Source organism: Scardinius erythrophthalmus (assembly GCF_964197995.2).
Source record: "Scardinius erythrophthalmus genome assembly, chromosome: 8".
Lineage (NCBI taxonomy): Eukaryota > Metazoa > Chordata > Actinopteri > Cypriniformes > Leuciscidae > Scardinius > Scardinius erythrophthalmus.
This window is the reverse complement of record NC_138228.1, coordinates 4344997-4365113: the sequence shown is the minus strand read 5'-3', so window position 1 is coordinate 4365113 and position 20117 is coordinate 4344997. Positions and strand designations below refer to the sequence as shown.

The 20117-nt window shown below is 39.6% G+C and overlaps 2 protein-coding genes across 5 annotated transcripts in view; both read left to right on the top strand.

Annotated features, from left to right (window-relative positions):
- Positions 1–10722, top strand: part of LOC308694661 (uncharacterized protein) — a 68634-nt gene extending 57912 nt beyond the window's left edge. The window contains exons 9-14 of one of the 2 annotated variants that reach the window (XM_081372312.1): positions 578–688; positions 2835–2948; positions 3200–3246; positions 3328–3495; positions 6268–6418; positions 6497–10722. In XM_081372312.1, coding sequence (XP_081228438.1) covers positions 578–688; positions 2835–2948; positions 3200–3246; positions 3328–3495; positions 6268–6418; positions 6497–6927 — 1022 coding nt within the window. In that variant the 3' untranslated portion in view covers positions 6928–10722. Of the gene's footprint in view, positions 1–574; positions 689–2834; positions 2949–3199; positions 3247–3327; positions 3496–6267; positions 6419–6496 lie in introns of both variants that reach the window. The other variant, XM_081372311.1, reaches the window with a different exon arrangement.
- Positions 10723–12685: 1963 nt separating this feature from the next.
- LOC308694883 (uncharacterized protein) lies at positions 12686–19877 on the top strand. 3 transcript variants are annotated; one of them, XR_014030649.1, is made up of 3 exons: positions 12686–12901; positions 13053–19646; positions 19798–19876. XR_014030649.1 is itself a non-coding variant. In XM_081372694.1 (3 exons), exon 3 carries the CDS (start codon positions 15011–15013, stop codon positions 19259–19261), a length of 4251 nt encoding a protein of 1416 aa, XP_081228820.1. In that variant the 5' UTR covers positions 12686–12901; positions 13053–14182; positions 14829–15010; the 3' UTR covers positions 19262–19877. The 3 variants fall into 3 exon arrangements, 2 of the variants coding, with proteins under 2 accessions (XP_081228820.1, XP_081228819.1); XM_081372694.1 differs by having other exon boundaries at positions 13053–14182; positions 14829–19877; XM_081372693.1 differs by having other exon boundaries at positions 13053–19877.
- The last annotated feature ends 240 nt before the right edge of the window (positions 19878–20117 follow it).

Sequence of the window (20117 nt, the reverse complement as noted above, 5' to 3'; positions counted from 1 at the left end):
GGCCTGGATCTAAAACACAATCTTTTTACTTCTTTTTTTTCAAACCAAATTGTTGTCTAGAAATGAGAGAGACATTGACATTTTTTGGTAACACTTTATTTTACAGTGTCCTTGTTACATATGTTACATATGTTACATCTACTTACCATAGTAATAACAGTAAATTATGCATAATTATATGCAACTAATCCTCAACCAAACCCTAATCTTACCCTAACCCTATAGTAAGTACATGTAGTTGATTAATATCAGTACTTAAATATATAGTTACACTGTAACAATGACACCTTAAAATAAAGTGTAACCCATTTTTTTAAAAATAATTTTGTGTTACACAGGAAAAGGTCATGAAAGTTTTGGTTGACATGAGATGGTGACAAAACATTCAGTTTAATGCCAAAGATTTGATGAAGGTGCGACTAGATTTAGCCTGTGAACTTGTTTCTGTCACAGCTTTTTAAACACCTTGAAAAAACCTTGCAACAAAGTAATCAAAGTAATGAAAGTTGCATTATGATGGATGGATGGATTTGATGTCTTGACGAGACCGAGAGCATGTTCTGTTTGCATGCAGCAGTGTTGCAGTGTGACTCCAGTCCTTGTGGTCGTGGGGCCACATGTCAAGAGACGGAGCAAGGTTTCCAGTGTCTATGTCCTCCATTCTGGACCGGCAGAACCTGCCAGCTCGGTACGTATATAAAGCAACACTAGCTTCACCTGTCCTGAGCCGTCCATACATGTCCACACTTGCCTGACTTGGCCTTACGCTCACACTCATCCGCGGTCTCACCTGCCGTAACCTGCCATAACCTGTCTAAACTTGTCATAGACCGTACCTGTCTGTTCTTTCTTGTTTTTGCTCGGTTCCTCACCTCACTCTCAGGGTACATGGACTAGCAATGCATCCAGGAATTACATCTAAGAAACCATAAAGAAAAAACATATTACAGAAACCATGACCACCACCATATTTGCCATTTGAAACCACTAAATCATAACCATCAAATCCAGAGATGGGAAACTCTGCTCACACATCTTGTGTTTATAAATTCCATATCAGCACAAACCACATTGAAATTATTAATCAGCATCACTGCTCCACCGACCATTATCCGCTAACCCACATCAGACAATTTCATGCTACAGTGTGCAGTATATTTAATTGCTGAATAAAAAGAGCTGTCGCTGATGCTGTTGACTTCTGGGAGAGTCTCTCTCACACTCCATCGCCCCTCAGGCCCAGATCAGCTCTGGCTCTCTGGAGAGGATCAGTCTCTCTGGACTGTTGACACTCTGTGAAATACACTCATGTGTCACAGTGACACCTCAGAGAACAGCCGTTAGCGTCAGCACATCTGTCTTTGAAGGCGAGATGTGGCTTTTAATACGTACAAAAACAGCAACTGTGGATAGAAATAATATTTTCTAGAGTATTTTATTAGGAACAACTTAAGTGAGGAATTTTACACTGAGAAATATACACTCATGCTCAAAAGGTTGGGGTCAGTAATTTTTTTTTTTTCAAGAAAATAAATACTTTTATTCTGCAAGGATGCACTAAAAAAGTTATTTAAAAATAGGCATTTATAATGTTACAAAAGATTTCTATTTCAAATAAATGCTGTTTTTGAACCGCTATATAACATTATGGTTTCCACTAAAATATTAAACGGCACAACTGTTTTCCAGAATGTTTCTCGAGCAGCAAATCATCAAATTAGAATGATTTCTGAAGGATCATGTGACACTGAAGACTGGAGTAATGATGCTGAAAATTCAGCTTTGCATTACAGAAACTAATTATATTTTAAAATATATTCAAATAGAAAATAAAGTTAATGTGGCAAGTTAATGATTTTTGCAATGACTTTTGCTATTTGACAACCAAGTTGTCACTAATGGACAATTACTTGCTGATAACTATAATTATCATGTAATTATTTATTGAACTCCACTTAACCAATCAGCATCCTTTAACCATGATAAAGTCACTCTCAGCTGCCTTTAATTGTTTTAAATAGTATGTGAAACATCATTATATGCATATTTAACACTTTCCCTGCCATTGTAGGAATTTTCTGGCTTTTAATGTTTTTAATGTTATACAGTAGGGGTGCATTTTCTGAAAGAGTACTGAATCTCCAGATTAAAACACAGGCGAAAAACAAACAAAAAAACAATAAAAGCATTGCTCATGCACGTTGTAGTCTTTTTAAAAAACACACGATTTTCTCAGCTTTTTGTTCAAAATGTCTTTTTTTAAATGAAACTTACCCACATACAAGTGTTAATAAAAAAGGTATGCATGAAGCTAGAATAAAATTGTTTTGTTTGTTTGTTTAAAAGCAGAGGCTCTGTTCTTTCTGTTCAGATATTCATGCAACAAAATATTCTGGGGGCCATGAAAGTTTGGTGAAAATCATCAGAAATGCAGGCGCTGGCTGGCAACTTAAAAAAAAAATGTTGGTGGGGAAAGAGTTAATTCACAGAGTGGCATCTAGTTGAGTCATCTCGGAAATACATTTTTATTATTCCAATCTATATAGCCTATTTAAAAATGTCAATTGGCAGCCTAGAAAAAGATGGTACAATTTGTGGTGGATATTACTTTCACTTCATTAGTTAAACTGGAAATTGGAGAACAAGTTGAGCGCATGGCATTGTGGGATACACTACCCAGCTCATTATGTTATGCTGTATACTGCACATTTTGGCAAATATAGAAGGTCATCTGGATATTGCATATGTGAAGTTTGCCAATTATACACACTATATACTGCAGATATGCTAAATATAGGCTCACTTCATCACTGTGCTTCGTTCCTCTTCCTTAGACACTAATGAATGTGAGACTGGCGTGTGTGTCAATGCTCGCTCCTGCCGCAATCTGATTGGAGGATATTTGTGTGACTGCCTTCCCGGTTGGTCAGGAGCAAACTGTGACATCCGTGAGTATTAGATGTGGTTTTCACAGAACCAGCGAAAACACTGTATGATTGAGCTTTAAATCAAACACGACAGATTCAGTGCTCATGGGAAATGACTTCAGGGTGAACTCACTGTGAGCTTGTTCTGGCATGGACCGCTCACAGGCATTGATGAATGTAGTTAGCTAGTCTCTTTCTTCAATTAAACCCAGTGTTCTGTGGGTTTCCACTTGGTTGGCTATTGATTTTTTTAAATATCATCTATTCAACAGGGAACAGTAGTTGCCAGGGCTTGTGTCTGAATGGAGGACACTGTAAGGTAAGATCCGATTCAGCTTACATTCACATTGAGGATGTGAAGTTACTTTGACATTTAACCATTTCTCCATGACATGTGCAGGACTCCCAGTGTGTGTGTTTGCCGGGATTCTCTGGGAAACTGTGCCAGACAGCAGTAAACGCCTGTGACAGCAATCCTTGTGTAAATGGAGGGCAGTGTGTCGAGCGTCAGGATGGCCGAGGCATGTTGTGCAGTTGCCCGCTGGGATATTCTGGCTCCTACTGTGAGGTCAGAGATTATTACGGTTTGGTTTATTTTAACTGACCACAAGTCTTTTTCGTAACCACTTAAGTTTCTGAGGTTTCTTAAGTTTCCGAGGTTGACTCAGCTCGAATCAGCAGTGTTTCTATACCCTGTGCCTAGATGCACACCAACACTACACATTTTCAAACTCTTCCAAATCAAACAAAAAGTGATTCAGCTCAACACATCGTTAATAGAGATTTAAAGACCAGAAATAGATGGGTCAGATAAGTACACATCCAAAATGTTAAAGGCAGGGTGGGTAGGATTTTTCTAAAAAAAAAAAAAACATTCCAAATTTGTTTAAACTGTCTTTATATACCAATACATAATTAAAATGTAAGTACTCTGAAAAAGAGAGTATAAAAACCGAGTGTCTGTAGACCTCTCACGACTGTTGTAAACACAGCTCATTATTTCCATTCACTCCACCCCCTCCCTTCTGGGCTCCTTCCAAAGCCACGCCCCCAAAACACATGAACGCGCGACGCCAAACGCTCAGGCTCAGCTGGAAGACACATTTATTTACCTGAGACGAGTGGAGAGGAAGGAGCGCAGTGCATGCAGTGACATCATGTCAGAATCACATGTCATGAAATACCTAACTTTATCACTATAAATATAAACAAATAAGATTTCTTTTAGTACTCACTATCAAGCTAGCATATCGATACTGGTAAAGTTTAAAATATACTTTGTTTGATTCGGTAACAAGATATATTTATAGGTAACAAGCTATATTTATAAGGCAAAGCTAAAAACAGGTTGCATTGATACACGTTTTTCCATTACCATCAGTTACACTGTGATGAAGGTGAATTTCGTGTTAGATTCATAACATATACGGTGTTTTGCATGTAAGAGTTTCCATGATGAAAACATTGTTGACTCTAATGAAGACTATAGTACCGCTTCGTCGGTTCAAGGACAGGTCCGGGGTCGAGGGCGAAGCAGAGGAGGTCGTTCAAGAGTGCGGGTAACCAGGGTCCGAGGAAGTAGTTTTTGCCTGGTTTGCCTTCGCTGACTGCATATGCAGGTGCTTTGAATTTTGAATGCTCTTTCTCTGCCATAATTTTACTCTTTGTAGGTTCCACGCCTCTCTTGCACTCCTCAAATCAAACGGGTGCGCGCGCATATGGGCAGATCTTGTAGCAACAGGGGTGGTAGCCATGGTTGCGAGAGTGAGTGACAGTCGCCCAAACCAATCAGTTGTTTCGTCCCGAATGGAAATAATGAGCTGTGTTTATTGCAGATTAAAAGGTCTACAGTCACTCGATTTTTATACTCTCTTTTTCAGAGCACTTACATTTTAATTATGTATTGGTATATAAAGACAGTTTAAACAAATTTGAAAAAAAGTTTTTATAAAAATCCTACCTACCCTACCTTTAAATGCCTCCACTGGCATCAAGTTTCTACTGACTTTACTTCAGTATTATGACATATTTGCATATTGAATGAGACAAAATATGTTACTTTTTTGTCATTTTTTGATGCTTTATTTTTTTGGGGTAAATTTTCTTCTAATTTAAGATTAAAGTGTTGAATTATCTGAATCTGAAAAAAAAAAAAAAAAACTAGGCATCATACACTTGGGACTGAAATTGGTTGCAGAGAAACATTGGTTACATTAACTCTTTCAACGCCGTTGATGACATTTTCCATTATTTAAGACACGACGCTTCCTTACCGTTGACAGAATTTTTCGACAATCCATGTTTTCACTGTTATACGGTAGGGGGCGCTGTTACACATCTACTGAAAGAGTAGAGAATCTCCGGATGAAAACACAGGAGAAGAAGCAGCAGAAACAAGCGATAGAAGCATTGCTGATGTACATGTAAAATAACACAATCATTAACATTAAACGGCATATAAATCAAAACTGCCTAAGGTTACTGAATGAAATGTCGACAGGACTGTGAAGCTCTGAGTGTGTTGATGGACTCGATCGAATCTGTGTTTTGATAATCGCTCTGAATCCAATCTGGGTGTAGTCTTTGACAAAAAAACATGATTTTCTCAGCTTTTTGTTAAAAATGAAATGAATTAAATGAAACTTACCCACATTCAAGTGTTGATAAAAGAATGCATGAATCTAGAATAAAAAGCACATGCTCTGTTCTTTCTTGTTCAGATATTTGTTCAACAAAATATTCTGGGGTCCATGAAAGTTTTGTGAAAATGATTTTTAGTTTTCTTCTAATGCTGGCGCTGGCTCCATTTTTTTTTTTAAACGTTGGCGGGAAAAGTTAAATGACAGGATCTGACTGAATATTCCCACATAAACGTGCCTCGAGACATGACAAATGAAAACAATATATTTTCTAAAATCGGATCAAAACATAAAACGTATTTGATATCCTCCAAATGCATCTAATCGTAGTCTGAAGCTGTAAAGGATACACATCATCATAGCCTACACTACGTGTATTTTCAGCAAAATCAGTCTGCTATCTGCCCAAAATCTGCAGACTGGTAGTGTACTTCTGACAACTAGCGCTGACCCATCTACACCGCGAATCAAGGCAAAAAAATAATGTAGTGTATTCCAGCCTATACTGTTCTTGAATGTTTGATATTCAAAAATTTTCTGACAGAGATGTATATTTGCATGCTCAATTGTGATGTATCTTTCTTGCATACATAATAAATGATACATGTCTTTCTTTCTTGCAACTATTTTGATCTCCTATTAAACCACCTTCATAGGCTGAAAATGCAAATCTAGTTTGTAAAGTTGTGACTGTATTTTAGGCGGAGCTGGATCTGTGTAATCCCAACCCCTGCCCGAAGGGGGCGCCGTGCCACAGTACAGGAGGAGGCTACAAGTGTGCCTGTCCTGACGGTTACTTTGGAAACGAGTGCCTGAGCCTGAAGGATCCATGTCATGAACCCCATTGCCAAGGTTAGAGGGATAAACGGTCACGTAAAGCAGTTCTTTAGCATGTGAAATGATGTTGACCGGATCTTTCTTGCTGTTCAGGAGCCGTGTCAGAGCCAGGGGTGAGCGGGTTCAGTCTTTATATGGTGTTGGTGGGTGTGTTTGCCCTGCTTGTGTCAGGCAGCTGCTCTGTGTGTGCATTACTACTGTCCCGTCTGCACCACCGCCATCGGACCAAAGAGCAGCTGCGCACCTCAGCGCCCGAAGACAACGCCATCAACAACCAGCGGCTCTGCACTCTCATCCGTAACCTGGACCACAGCGCGGCTCTGCTGCCTCCTGCCCAAACAGTGCCCACCTCTGTGCCCACGCCGGTGCTCTGCAGCGAAGAGATCGAGCTCACCCTTCCTCCATCACCTGCACCCTCTCCGGCTCTCAAACCAGCGCACGGACCCAAGACGGACATCTGCAACCGCCAGCGCGAGAAACTCAACCGCTTCCACTATGCAGAAAACCAGGAGCTGGAGGTGTGACTGACTGCACTTTGACCACTGGGGGAATAAATGACTTCTGTTGTGGTGAACCTTGACCTCTGAGCTTTGCGTTATAGAGGTCTGATCTCAACTGAAGAAACTCTATTGACAGACAGAGTCCAAAATTTTAATTTGCTGTCTTGCCGATGATGGTTGAATTAAAGGCACACTATGTAAGATTTTTGGATTCAAATATCCACTAGAACAATGTTATATATTTTGTTGATTTGTGCACTTACATTATCCCAAATGTTTCTTAGAATGTTTAAATCCAGAGAAATAAGCAGTTTTTAACCAGGACAATGACCTATCAATGACATCATACCCTTGATTAACGATTCCATCGACAGAAAACTAATCATTGTTATACAGCTCAACACAGTTAGTCTTTTTGTTTAAATCTCGTTTTCTTGATATACCGCGAGTACCATGCTTTACCATGCCTAATAGTCAAGTCAAGTCACCTTTATTTATATAGCGCTTTTTACAATACAGATTGTATCAATGCAGCTTTACAGTGATAACATGAAAATAATACAACAAAGTTTTTTTCTAGAAGAAAATTGTGTCATCGTCCACCTTTAAGTAAGGCAGATCAATAATATTGTTGAATATTAAATGTCCCTAACTAAGCAAGCCAAAATCCAAGGCAACAGATAATATTGATCTTGCTTACTGCAGTGAGCAACAACAACTGCTCATAAAGCAGCAGTTATAGTACAGAGTAGCATTATAACAACTTTCAACACACTCAAATGTATCTAATATGATAAAACAGTGCGGCGTTATCCCACACAGAGATTCCCTGATACAATTGTAAAGCGCTTTGGGTGTACAGTAGTACATATGAAAGCGCTATATAAATGCCTCTTTCATTCAAGTTTTCGGTCAAATTGCCTTTTGAATGGGAGTGAATGGGGCACTTCTATGATAGCATCAAAAATCGCTATTTTTAAAACACTAAGAAGGCTCGACACAACATGAAACTGTGCTTTAAGTATCACCAGAGGCTCTACACATAAACTCCAGCATTGAGAACATTGTTTGTGTACACAGAGTTTACTAAAAAGAAAGATTTTGAACAACTGTTGTTGTTTCCAGCCACCAGTCAAAAAATAGTCAATCTGCGAATGTGACTGAACTGACCCTGAATTTTAGTATTGCTTCTTATAAAGGTCAATATTGATTTTTACTAACGACAAAACAACAAATTATCTGTGAATTTATATGGAACTAAGCTTTAGGAGCTTTCCATCTTTACTCTCCTCCCGGTTACGTTGCATTCTGAGATTTTTGACTGTCAAAATGCCGGTGGACGGAAACACTAACTGATAAGGTTTTTAAAGATTTAGTAAACTCTGTGTACACAAACAATGTTCTCAATGCTGGAGTTCATGTGTAGAGCCCCTGGTGACACTTCGAGCACAGTTTCATGTTGTGTCGAGCCTTCTTAGTATTTAAAAAGAGCGATTTTGATGCTATCATAGAAGTGCCCCATTCACTCCCATTCGAAAGGCAATTTGACCGAAAATACGGTCAAACTTAAAAGTGGCGTTTCCATTCTAATTATGCTTTTAAACTAAAGTTTGACTCGGGTAGATTAACAAAAATAGCCTAGGTTGCATTTTGGCGAGAGTTACCCTTTAATAAATCTTTAATACATTACTGGTCATTCATGAATATGATTTCTGCCCGAGTCCATCGTATTCTCCACCGGCTGTAGAGGTGAAGACTACAACTCCCATGACTCTGCGAAATCAAGGTGTCATCAAGATACGCCTTTGTTTTGAATAAACGACCTCTAGTGGCGAATAGTTACATAGTGTGCCTTTAAGAACATTTAACAGCCATAAATATTTCGTATCAGTCATGAAACTGTAACACATTCATATATTTCTTTAAATGATAATGGAGATGATAAATCTGATGAGACCATGAAACTGCGCCGTTACAACAATGTGAGGAAAATTATCCCATGTACAATATGACACCATATAAAATTATGTATTGGTCATGTCATTTACATCAGCGAGGATCAGATTTTCATTCTTACTAATCGATTTAAACCATCAATTTTACAGTTCCTGGTAAAGTTACCAGCCAACTGGTGAGTAAATCCATTTTATTTATCATATTTCATGCTTGGTGAGAGCTAATTTTGGACCCTGTCAGGTCAGAAATGAGTTAGGAAGAAAGAGCAAGAAGTGTTTTTAAAGGCCAGTAATTCAGCTTCTTTGAATCCTGGATATTTAAGTGTGTTTTATTGTGTTTACACTTGTGCCCTATATATTTGTACACATTTGTTTTGATTGTAAGTGTGTGTTTGTGAGCGTGTAAGTGTATATGTATGACTGTGTTTGCGAACGATTCACCATAAATTCCCACAAAGCCATGCACATCATCACAACTCCCTGGGCCTCATTTATAAAACATGCGTACGCACAGATTTGAACATAGAGTTTGCGTACTCTAAAATCCACGCCAACTTTCATATTTATAAAAGCGGTCTTTGCCGTGGAAAAGTGCTCGGATCAAGCGTACACACTTTTCCCTGTAGGTATTTGGAAATCTAAGCAATTCTCGCCGCTCTGTATTCTCAAGTAAAGCATTTGGACATTGACTGGTGCTCTTTTATATGCTAATAACATTAAAGGGATATTTCACCGCTGGAAAGATGAATGTGTATTTAAATTGGGTCATTTATGTAGTAGAAATGTGAAATTATTTCAGAAGTTGGAGCCTTCTAGACTGAGAAAAGCCAGAAAATGTATTATTGGCTCATGTGGATGAAAGACAACAACTCCCAGAATGCACTTGCTTCGCTGCCCTATGAGGCCACTCCCAAGCCACGCCTACCGGTTACAGAGGGCAGTATCGGGAGAAATGATACAACTAGGATACTAGTGACTGGAAACTGAAAAGACGGCGTTTTATCGTGAGATCCCCCTATGGGCGGGTTGAAGACATGCGGAACGAGCTCCTCCTACTGGCTGTAGTCTCTCGCCTCTGGACAAAAAAGCCTCCGATGACCCTTAAATGATGATTTTTTGCGTCATCTGAGTTTTTTTTCCAGACACACAATCCAGAAATCTCTCGTCTCAGGGGGACATGAGGGAGGGAAGCACGGTCACTCCAAAATACTAGCGGGTTTCTACTGATACAAAGCTTAATGCTAATCGGTGAAGCATCCCTTTAATTAGGCGTTTACAAGGTGGAGATCTGAAACCTTTCGGCTGCACACAATTTCAAAATCACTTGTGATTTATACATTTTTGACAAACATACATTTCTGGACAGAAAGGCGTACGGATGAATCAAACGTAGGCATATTTGAGAAATGATCATAAGCTCAAATGTAGGACTGTTTCTACGCAACATTGTATAAATGAGGCCCCTGACTTTTTTGATACTTGCGTAAAAACAGTATATTTGTGTCCATGATTGACATTTAAAGGAATTCTGGAGAAAACAGCAGCACCGACTGAAAAAGTGCCAGGTGACATCCTTAAAAATCTTGTTAATTATTGCCTGTCATGTTGGAGATGTACAAGATGTATGATTTTTATAATACTTGGATGTATATAGCGCCATTGTACATATTTTGTACATATAAATTTTTGCCATTTTTGTATGCTGACTTTCAAAATGTCGCCATTTTAATTTCCTGTTTTCACTCGTTCCACTCAGCTGGTATTTGCAAGATGGAATTGTAATTAAAGTGCATTTATCAATCAAAGCACGTGTGTGTTTGTGTGCATTGCATTAGCGGTATTGCAGCGCATTTGGTATATCAGGGGGTGTGTGTGTGTGTTCGGTAATATTGTCCTGTATTACTGACTCTTCCTTACTGTCTAATTGCCATTTGGTAAGCTGTATGAAGTGAATAAAGGACATTTGTTCACAGAGCGTCCTGCTCCTAACAGCAGTTTACTGTACGTGTCAGTGTTGACTTTCATGTTCACTATCACAAATAATATTACAGCATGTTCATTATTAATCATATTACAATCATTTCATTTTGTGGTCAGACTTATTTGTGTTTATTTTATAGCTACTCAGCGTTAGTAAGTTTGATTCATTTTCGATTCACAGATCAATCATCAGTCAAATGTGCTCCTCATGCAGAATTTTACACAGAGGTATATAAAGGACAATATTTACAAGTTAAAATCAGTGTTGGGAGTAATGCATTACTAAGTAATTATTGTAATTTAATTACTTTTCCCTTAAAAAAAGTAAAGTAATGGATTACTCTTAATTTTTCTGTAGTTTAATTTCAGTAATTGCATTAAATACTGCATTTTATTTTGATGCACTCTAAAGTGAAAACCTTTAAAGAAATACAATTTTTTCATTGTTCTGACTATGTATAGGACACAGTAGATTCTGAATCCTCCTGTTTATTTTGTAGCAGATGATTTTTTACAGAGTTGACAGGTTTGAATATAGTGATTTTTAAACTAATAATCAAGAAGTGATCATGAACCGTTTTCACCTTTAGCTCAAGTTCATTAAAGGGGGGGGTGAAATGCTATTTCATGCATACTGAGTTTTTTACACTTTTACACTGGTAAAGAGTTGGATTCCCATGCTAAACATGGACAAAGTTTCAAAAACTAAGTTGTACGTTTGAAGGAGTATTTTTGTTCCAAAAATACTCCTTCCGGTTTGTCACAAGTTTCGGAAAGTTTTTTTTCGAGTATGGGTATGTGTTATATGGGTCCTAACATAGACATAATATACATAGACGCCCTATTGGCCGCTGGATCGTACGTCAACGGCGCCGCCATACTGCGGAGGGCAACTTTCCCATACCTCTCATAACGAGAATTGAGAAAAATGCCTATTTCTTGTGCTGCTTGGGGCTTTACAAATCGCCACACAATTGAAAACAGGTCTCAGGGAATTACCTTTCTCAAGCAAAACTGAAAATTTGTTTCTGGTTGCATTTCATTTACTATTTTTATTTTCAGAGGAGAAAGGCCACGAAATTTAAAAATACTACTGTTATTGTGTCACGAAATGTAGTTTTAAGAGTTTTTCAGTCGACAATGTAGTTGTTTAAAGCTCAAATCTGTGGTTTATTTATAAAGATAGCGCCTTTAAAAATGTTATCTGACGGTTTCGGAGTTGTGAGATCCAGCGATCCCTGCGGGCGCTCAGCGCTCATGTACCCCGCCGAGAACAGCCTTGCCTCGGCTATAGTGCATGTCGTACACCGCTTCTGAGTTCTGACGTTAGTCGCTGTCAGTCTAGTGAGAATAATTCGTCTTGTGTTTATCTAACGGGCGATCTTTGGTTTCATTAATCTATAATTTGTTCCTTGGCAGATTGTTTTGGCTGAGGGCAAAGTGAAGTTTCATAACTTAATATATTTAGGCTATTATAACAGTGTAGCCTGCTGTATGTTTGACTGGATCGTTTACTTTATTTCTTGATTTGTATAGCTTCTTATACCTTTTAAAAACTGAAATTTAACAAAAAGAGACAGGGTTGCGTCATTTTTTATTTTATATAGCCTATGTAATAATATTTTAAAATGTATAAATTTGCATTATTTATTATTGTTATTATAATAATATACCACTTACAATTATCAATCTATTATAGTTATGCTGTCAAATTATTTTACTATTCATAGTAACTATTTAACCTATTATTTTTATTGTCTATATTCTGTAATTGATATTTCATATTCTACTGCTATTATTAAAGTATACATAAACTATGTAAAGACCAACAGAGTAGTTAAGCACTATTTTGATTATAGCTACGCTATTAGGTTTTATTATTATGGTATCGGGCTTTTATTTTGATAACCAAAGAAATCGGAAGTATGGTGACGGAAACGAAACTGGCGAATGGCGCAAAGGACGAAAGGAAAGTCTGAAAAGGTTCACGGTTAAAAACAGTAAAAGGCCACGGAGAAACAGTTAAAACTACAAGGTTTAGCTTCGGTCAATTGGGGAACAAGGTTGGTAGAGTTAATGAGAAATATATTTGAGTTACTTGAAATGTTTATCGTAAAATGTATAATTTGGTAATGCTATCGGATTGAAACTAATGTAATGAGCTGTAACGTTCGAAATGTGATGGTAAGGCATGGTCTATTTGTTTTTACTCAGCTCTTACGTTGGTTGATGACACGGACGGCAATAAAAGTCAGTTTAACCATCAGTTCTGGCCTTCTCAATATTGACTGGATGCTACAGTAAGAGCTTGACCACCGCCGCACGCTGCACAACGGGGCTACGAGATCCAACGGCAATACCCGTGACGTCCAGCAGATGGCAGAAGTTGGTCAGAAAATAAAACAGTTCAATGAAAAGTGCTCAAAATGGAAGAATCACAGGCTGTTTCAGTAAGTCAAATGGACATAAATGAACAGATCACAAATTTACAACAAGAAATTCAAGATTTAAAAGACTCACTTAAAGACGAAAGTGAGGATAAACAAAACATTAAAGATTCGATCACATGCAAAGAACAAATCTTAACAGAGCTTCAAAACAAAGCTCAAAGCATGTCAAAGTTGCCAAGACGTTCTGAAAGAGTTAAAGTACAAACGGAAAGGATGATAACATTCCAAAAGGAAGAAATGAGTAAAAGGGAAAAAAGATTAATAACTCTTTATGAACAATGGAAAACACAGGTACGCGAAACAAGAGAAAGGTTAAAGTTAGATATCACAGACACGGAGATGTCAGAACTCGCAGACATAACAGAGCAAAAGAGAGATGATGTATTGAAGTTATATTCAGAAATAAGAAACCAAATGGCACCATCATCTGACATAAGGAGAAAGATGGATGCATGCGATGCAATAACTCATGACATTGTAAGGATAATTCTGGAAAGATTAAGTGGTGTTGATGAGGATTTTGATGCAGAGCGCGAAAGAACTCGTTTACGTGGACTTTTAGAGCACGACTACGCCCAGTCCATATACGGCTCAACCGCAGCATCAAATCGCAGCCAACGGTCCTCAGCTTCACAGCTCACAGCAAAACGAGCTGACGCAGCAGCAGAGCTAGCTGCAAAAGAGGCTGAATATGAGATCGTATTAGAGGAACAAAGACAACAGGAAAGGATAAAAGCTCTAGAGGAGGAGCACAAGAAACAAATGGCAGCTCAAACATCAGAGTTGGAACGATTGAAAGCACAGAAGGATGTGAAAGCAGCTCGAGCCAGGTTTGAAGCATATGACAGAGAGTTATCACAGGTGGATGACGTACAGTCAATTAAAGGTGAACAGGTGAGCCCATACTTCACACCCAAACAGCCCACACCAGCACTCTCTTTTATTCCTGTGCAAACAGCTCCCCCTAGTGTCACTCAACTAGCTCAAGCAGTGCAGGACAGCATTAAACTGAACAGACTTCCCGCGCCAGAACCGACAGTGTTTAGTGGCGAACCAATAAGCTTTATTGAATGGAAATCCACATTCATATCACTGATTGAACAAAGGGACATCTCAGCGGCAGACAAGTTGTACTATCTGAAAAGATATGTTACGGGCCCAGCTCGAAAATGCCTTGAAGGGACTTTCTTTAGAAACGATGAGGAGGCATACAATGACGCTTGGGTCAAACTAAACCAGAGGTACGGCCAGCCATTCGTGATTCAGAAGGCATTTAGAGAAAGGCTATCAAACTGGCCTAAAGTGCAGTCTAGAGATGCCGATGGACTAAGGGCATTTGCAGATTTCATAAATGCATGCATGCTTGCAATGCCTCATGTAAAGGGGCTACAAATACTCAATGACAGCGAAGAAAACCAAAAACTGTTGCACAAACTACCAGACTGGATAAATGCGAGATGGAACAGGCAGGTAACAAAGACTTTAATGGAGGGCGGTGAGTTTCCAAGTTTTATTGCTTTTGCCTCCTTCCTCTCATTAGAAGCTGAAGTCGCCTGCAACCCGGTCACCTCCATTCATGCACTTCGCTGCACTGAAACAAACAGCGACAGAAGGAACACAAAGGATATCAAAAGAAACAAGGCAAGTGTATTTAACACAAACACAACTGAACAAAGTGATAAAAGAACAATAACAAAAACACTTACCGGCTCTCCATGCACAATGTGCCAAGGCACCCATCAACTTCACAAGTGCCCTGACCTCTTGAAAATGTCTCTAGAAAACAGAAAGAAGCATGTGAAAGACAATAGACTTTGTTATGGCTGTCTAAAACAAGGACACAGTGCTAAGGACTGCAAACGCCGCCTCACTTGTGAGACTTGCACAAAGCGACACCCGACATGTCTTCACGATGAAACCTACAGGAACGGTCTGCAAAGAGAAACACGTGCGAGCACAAACTATGCAGCCCAAGGTAGCTCACCTGAAACAGCAACAGCAACAGCCATGTCACTTAATGTTGCCAGATCTGAACAGTCTGTCAGCACCTCAATGATAGTTCCAGTGTGGCTGTCCACTACCACTAACCCACTCAAGGAAAAACTGGTCTATGCGTTATTAGACACACAGAGCGACACTGTATTCATTGATCAGGATGTCACACATGAGCTGCAGGCAGATGTTTGTCCAGTAAAGCTGAAACTAACTACTATGATGGGTAGAAATGCAGTTGTAAGCAGTGGAAAGGTGTCTGACCTCTTAGTGAGAGGTTATAACTCAGCCACAGTCATAAAGCTCCCCACTGCATACACAAAGGATTACATACCTGCTAACAGAGAACACATACCTACATGTGAAACAGCCAAACAGTGGAGTCACTTGCTACCGATCGTAGACGAGGTCCCTCCACTCCTCAGTTGTGAAGTAAGTCTCCTCATAGGTTATACTTGTCCTAGAGCTCTCGCACCCAAACAAGTAATCTTAGGCAAAGAAAATGAGCCCTATGCCATTCACACTGATTTGGGATGGAGCATAGTTGGCAACTCGACACCATGCAACGAAACAGATTCGGCGAGCAGTCTCTGTCACCGAATCACTGTTAAAGAAATCCCTCCCTCCACTCCAGCAGATGCAATACGTGCCTTGGAGAGAGATTTCAAAGAGACTGACGGGAATGAAAAGACTGTGTCGCAAGAAGACTTAGTATTCCTTCAGAAACTCGAGCATGGCATAACACAGACTGAAAATGGACATTTTGAAATGCCATTACCATTTAAAGAAAGACCACAAATGCCAGATAACAGACAACTCGCTGAAACCAGGCTAAACCAGCTCAAACGCAAATTCATGAAAGATGAAAAATACAAAAGGGACTACATGAAGTACATGAGCGACATCATCAAAAGAGGGGATGCCGAAAAGACTGATGATAATGGACCATCCGGAGAGACATGGTACATACCGCACCACGGCATCTATCATCCTAAGAAACCTGAGAGGTTGCGCGTGGTCTTCGACTGCTCTGCAAAACACAAAGGCACCTGTCTTAATGAGCATTTGTTGAACGGTCCTGACATGATCAACAACCTAACTGGTGTGCTTGTGCGCTTCAGACAGCACCAAGTAGCTCTAATGTGCGACATTGAAAAGATGTTTCACCAGTTCCAAGTCAAAGAAAATGATCGCAACTACTTGCGCTTCATATGGTGGAAAGACGGAGATATGAACAGCCAACCACAAGCGTTCAGGATGACAGTACACCTCTTTGGCGCCGTTTCTTCACCCGGTTGTGCGAACTACGGACTCAAACATTTAGCCAAAGAGAACAGTTCTGCATATCCAGTTGGCTCACAGTTCGTAGCAAGAGACTTCTATGTAGACGATGGAGTCACCAGCGCAGAGACAGTAAAGGATGCTATACGACTGGCAAAGGAAGCACGCGAACTATGTGCAAAAGGTGGACTAAGGTTACACAAATTCGTGTCCAACAACTCTGAAGTTTTAAAAAGCATTCCAGCTTCAGAGCATGCAACAGATACAAAAGCAAAGGACTTGACGTTTAATGAAACACAGACAGAAAGAGCACTTGGCATTTATTGGAATGTGGAGAAGGATAGCTTTACATTCAACATCACACTAAAGGACCAACCACCAACCAGGCGTGGCATCTTGTCCACAGTTGCAGCAATATACGACCCCCTTGGCTTCATTGCTCCCTATGTGCTCAAGGGAAAGGGGATTCTCCAAGAAATGTGTCGTCAAGGAACAGACTGGGACGACCCGTTACCTGAGCATCTTAAGCCACGGTGGGAGTGCTGGAAAGGAGATCTACACAACCTAAAACATGTGCAAATCAGCAGATGTTATGTTCCTGCAGATTTTGGAGAAGTGGTAAAAAGAGAAATACACCACTTTTCGGATGCAAGCACCACAGGATATGGACAGTGTTCTTATCTCAGACTCATAAACAAAAGGGAAGATGTCCACTGTACCTTCATCATGGGCAAAGCACGCGTCTCTCCAACAAAGGTCACTACGATCCCAAGGTTAGAGCTTACCGCAGCCGCAGTATCAGTCGCTGTAAGTAACACGCTAAGAGAGGAACTGCTCTATGACAATGTTGAGGAGTTCTTCTGGACAGACTCAAAGGTCACTCTAGGATACATAAACAACGATGCGAGGCGGTTTCACACGTTTGTTGCTAATAGAGTGCAGAAAATCCGCAACAGTACCTCACCGCAACAATGGTTTTATGTGCCTACCAGCGAAAACCCAGCAGATATGGCATCCAGGGGCACATCTGTAAATGAACTGCTTTCATCTAATTGGTTCACAGGCCCTCACTTCCTGTGGGAAAAGAAAATACAGATTCCAACAAAAGAGACCATTGTACTTACAGTAGGAGACCCAGAGGTGAGAAAGGTACAGACACTAAGCACAGAAACGGTTGAACATACTAACCTTAGTGACCGGCTCACAAAGTTCTCCTCCTGGTCCCGTGCAGTCAGCGCAGTCGCACGTCTCAGACGATACCTGCTCAAAGACAAATCAAAGACACTCACAACGGTAACTGAAAGACAAAACACAGAAACTGTGATTATCAAAGACTTACAAAGACAAGCATATCAAAACGAAATAGAGACATTAAACAAAGGCAAACAACTTCCAAAGAACAACAAGATGTACCACTTGGATGTTCTCTTGGACAAGGACAATGTGCTTAAGGTGGGAGGAAGGCTCCATCACTCATCTCTTCCCAGCTCATTTAAACATCCAACAATCATTCCCAGAGAACATCACGTCACAAAACTGATAATTGCTCACTGCCACGAAAGGGTCAATCATCAGGGAAAGGGCTTCACGATGAATGAGATACGAGCCAATGGCTATTGGATTCCAAAGTTGAGTCAAACGGTTGCATCCTACATTCGCCAGTGTGTGTTTTGTCGGAAACAAAGGAGACCTGTGGAAGGACAAAAAATGAGAGACTTACCCACAGAAAGAATTGAACACTCTCCGCCTTTCACATACTGTGGTATGGACGTTTTTGGACCGTTCCTGACCAAACAAGCAAGGAAAGAATATAAAAGGTATGGCCTCCTTTTCACATGCTTTTATTCACGTGCAATACATGTCGAAATGTTAGAAGACCTATCAACGGACACTTTTATAAATGGACTCAGATGCTTTATCGCTCTAAGAGGCTCTGTCAGACAAATAAAATGCGATCAGGGTACTAACTTTGTAGGTGCCAAAAACGAACTGAGCGCAGCACAAGGTGAAATTGACACTGACAAACTGACAACCTTCCTTGCAGAAAAACAATGTGATTTTGTCCTAAACACACCTCATGCTAGTCACGCAGGTGGAGTATGGGAACGACAGATACGTACTGTGAGAAACGTTCTTAATGCAACACTGGCTCTCACACCAGGTCGACTCACCGACTCTTCACTCAGAACCTTCTTGTATGAAGCAGCTGCTATAGTAAACAGCCGCCCCCTTACAACAGACAATCTCAACGATCCAAACAGTTTGGAGCCGCTAACTCCAAATCATCTTGTCACATTGAAAACCTCAACTCCTCTGCCTCCCCCAGGACAGTTCGTTAAGGAGGACTTGTATGCACAAAAACGATGGCGTCAAGTACAGTACTTGCTCGAACAATTTTGGAGCAGATGGAAAGGGGAGTACTTGCAGAACATAATGGTCAGACAAAGATGGCACAAGCCTAAAAGAAACATGCAAATAGGCGACATAGTAATGGACAAGGATGAAATGCAACCACGATCACAGTGGAAACTTGGACGAATCTTGGACACTGTAAAAGATACAGATGGACTTGTCAGAAAGGTCAAAATAGGCTTTGCAGACAGAAATCTTACCAAAAGGGGTCAACGTGTGAATAAAATGTCTGTAGTAGAACGCCCAGTACATAAGTTAGTTCTGCTACTAGAAGATTGTGAAAGGTAAATTTACAATGCTTAAGTCTATTGAAATGTTGAAGTTACAGTTGTAACATGTTTACAAGGTTATTTCTGTATTCTGGTTAAGTAACTTGGAGAAATTATTTGTGTTTTTATGTGTGTAACAGGAAATAATTTGGTGGGAGTGTAAAGACCAACAGAGTAGTTAAGCACTATTTTGATTATAGCTACGCTATTAGGTTTTATTATTATGGTATCGGGCTTTTATTTTGATAACCAAAGAAATCGGAAGTATGGTGACGGAAACGAAACTGGCGAATGGCGCAAAGGACGAAAGGAAAGTCTGAAAAGGTTCACGGTTAAAAACAGTAAAAGGCCACGGAGAAACAGTTAAAACTACAAGGTTTAGCTTCGGTCAATTGGGGAACAAGGTTGGTAGAGTTAATGAGAAATATATTTGAGTTACTTGAAATGTTTATCGTAAAATGTATAATTTGGTAATGCTATCGGATTGAAACTAATGTAATGAGCTGTAACGTTCGAAATGTGATGGTAAGGCATGGTCTATTTGTTTTTACTCAGCTCTTACGTTGGTTGATGACACGGACGGCAATAAAAGTCAGTTTAACCATCAGTTCTGGCCTTCTCAATATTGACTGGATGCTACAAACTATATGCTATTATCAATATATTATTATTATTATTATTATATTAGTACTTATGATATTATATAATTATACTTTTCATTACTATTTTATTTACTGTATACTGTTTGTTTATTTTATTGACTAAACTATTTACTATTAGCCTACCTCTCACTTTATCTTATATTTACTATTTGCATTGCACTGTAGTTGTACCATATCATATTACCATAAAGGATCCATCAGTTATCTTTGTTA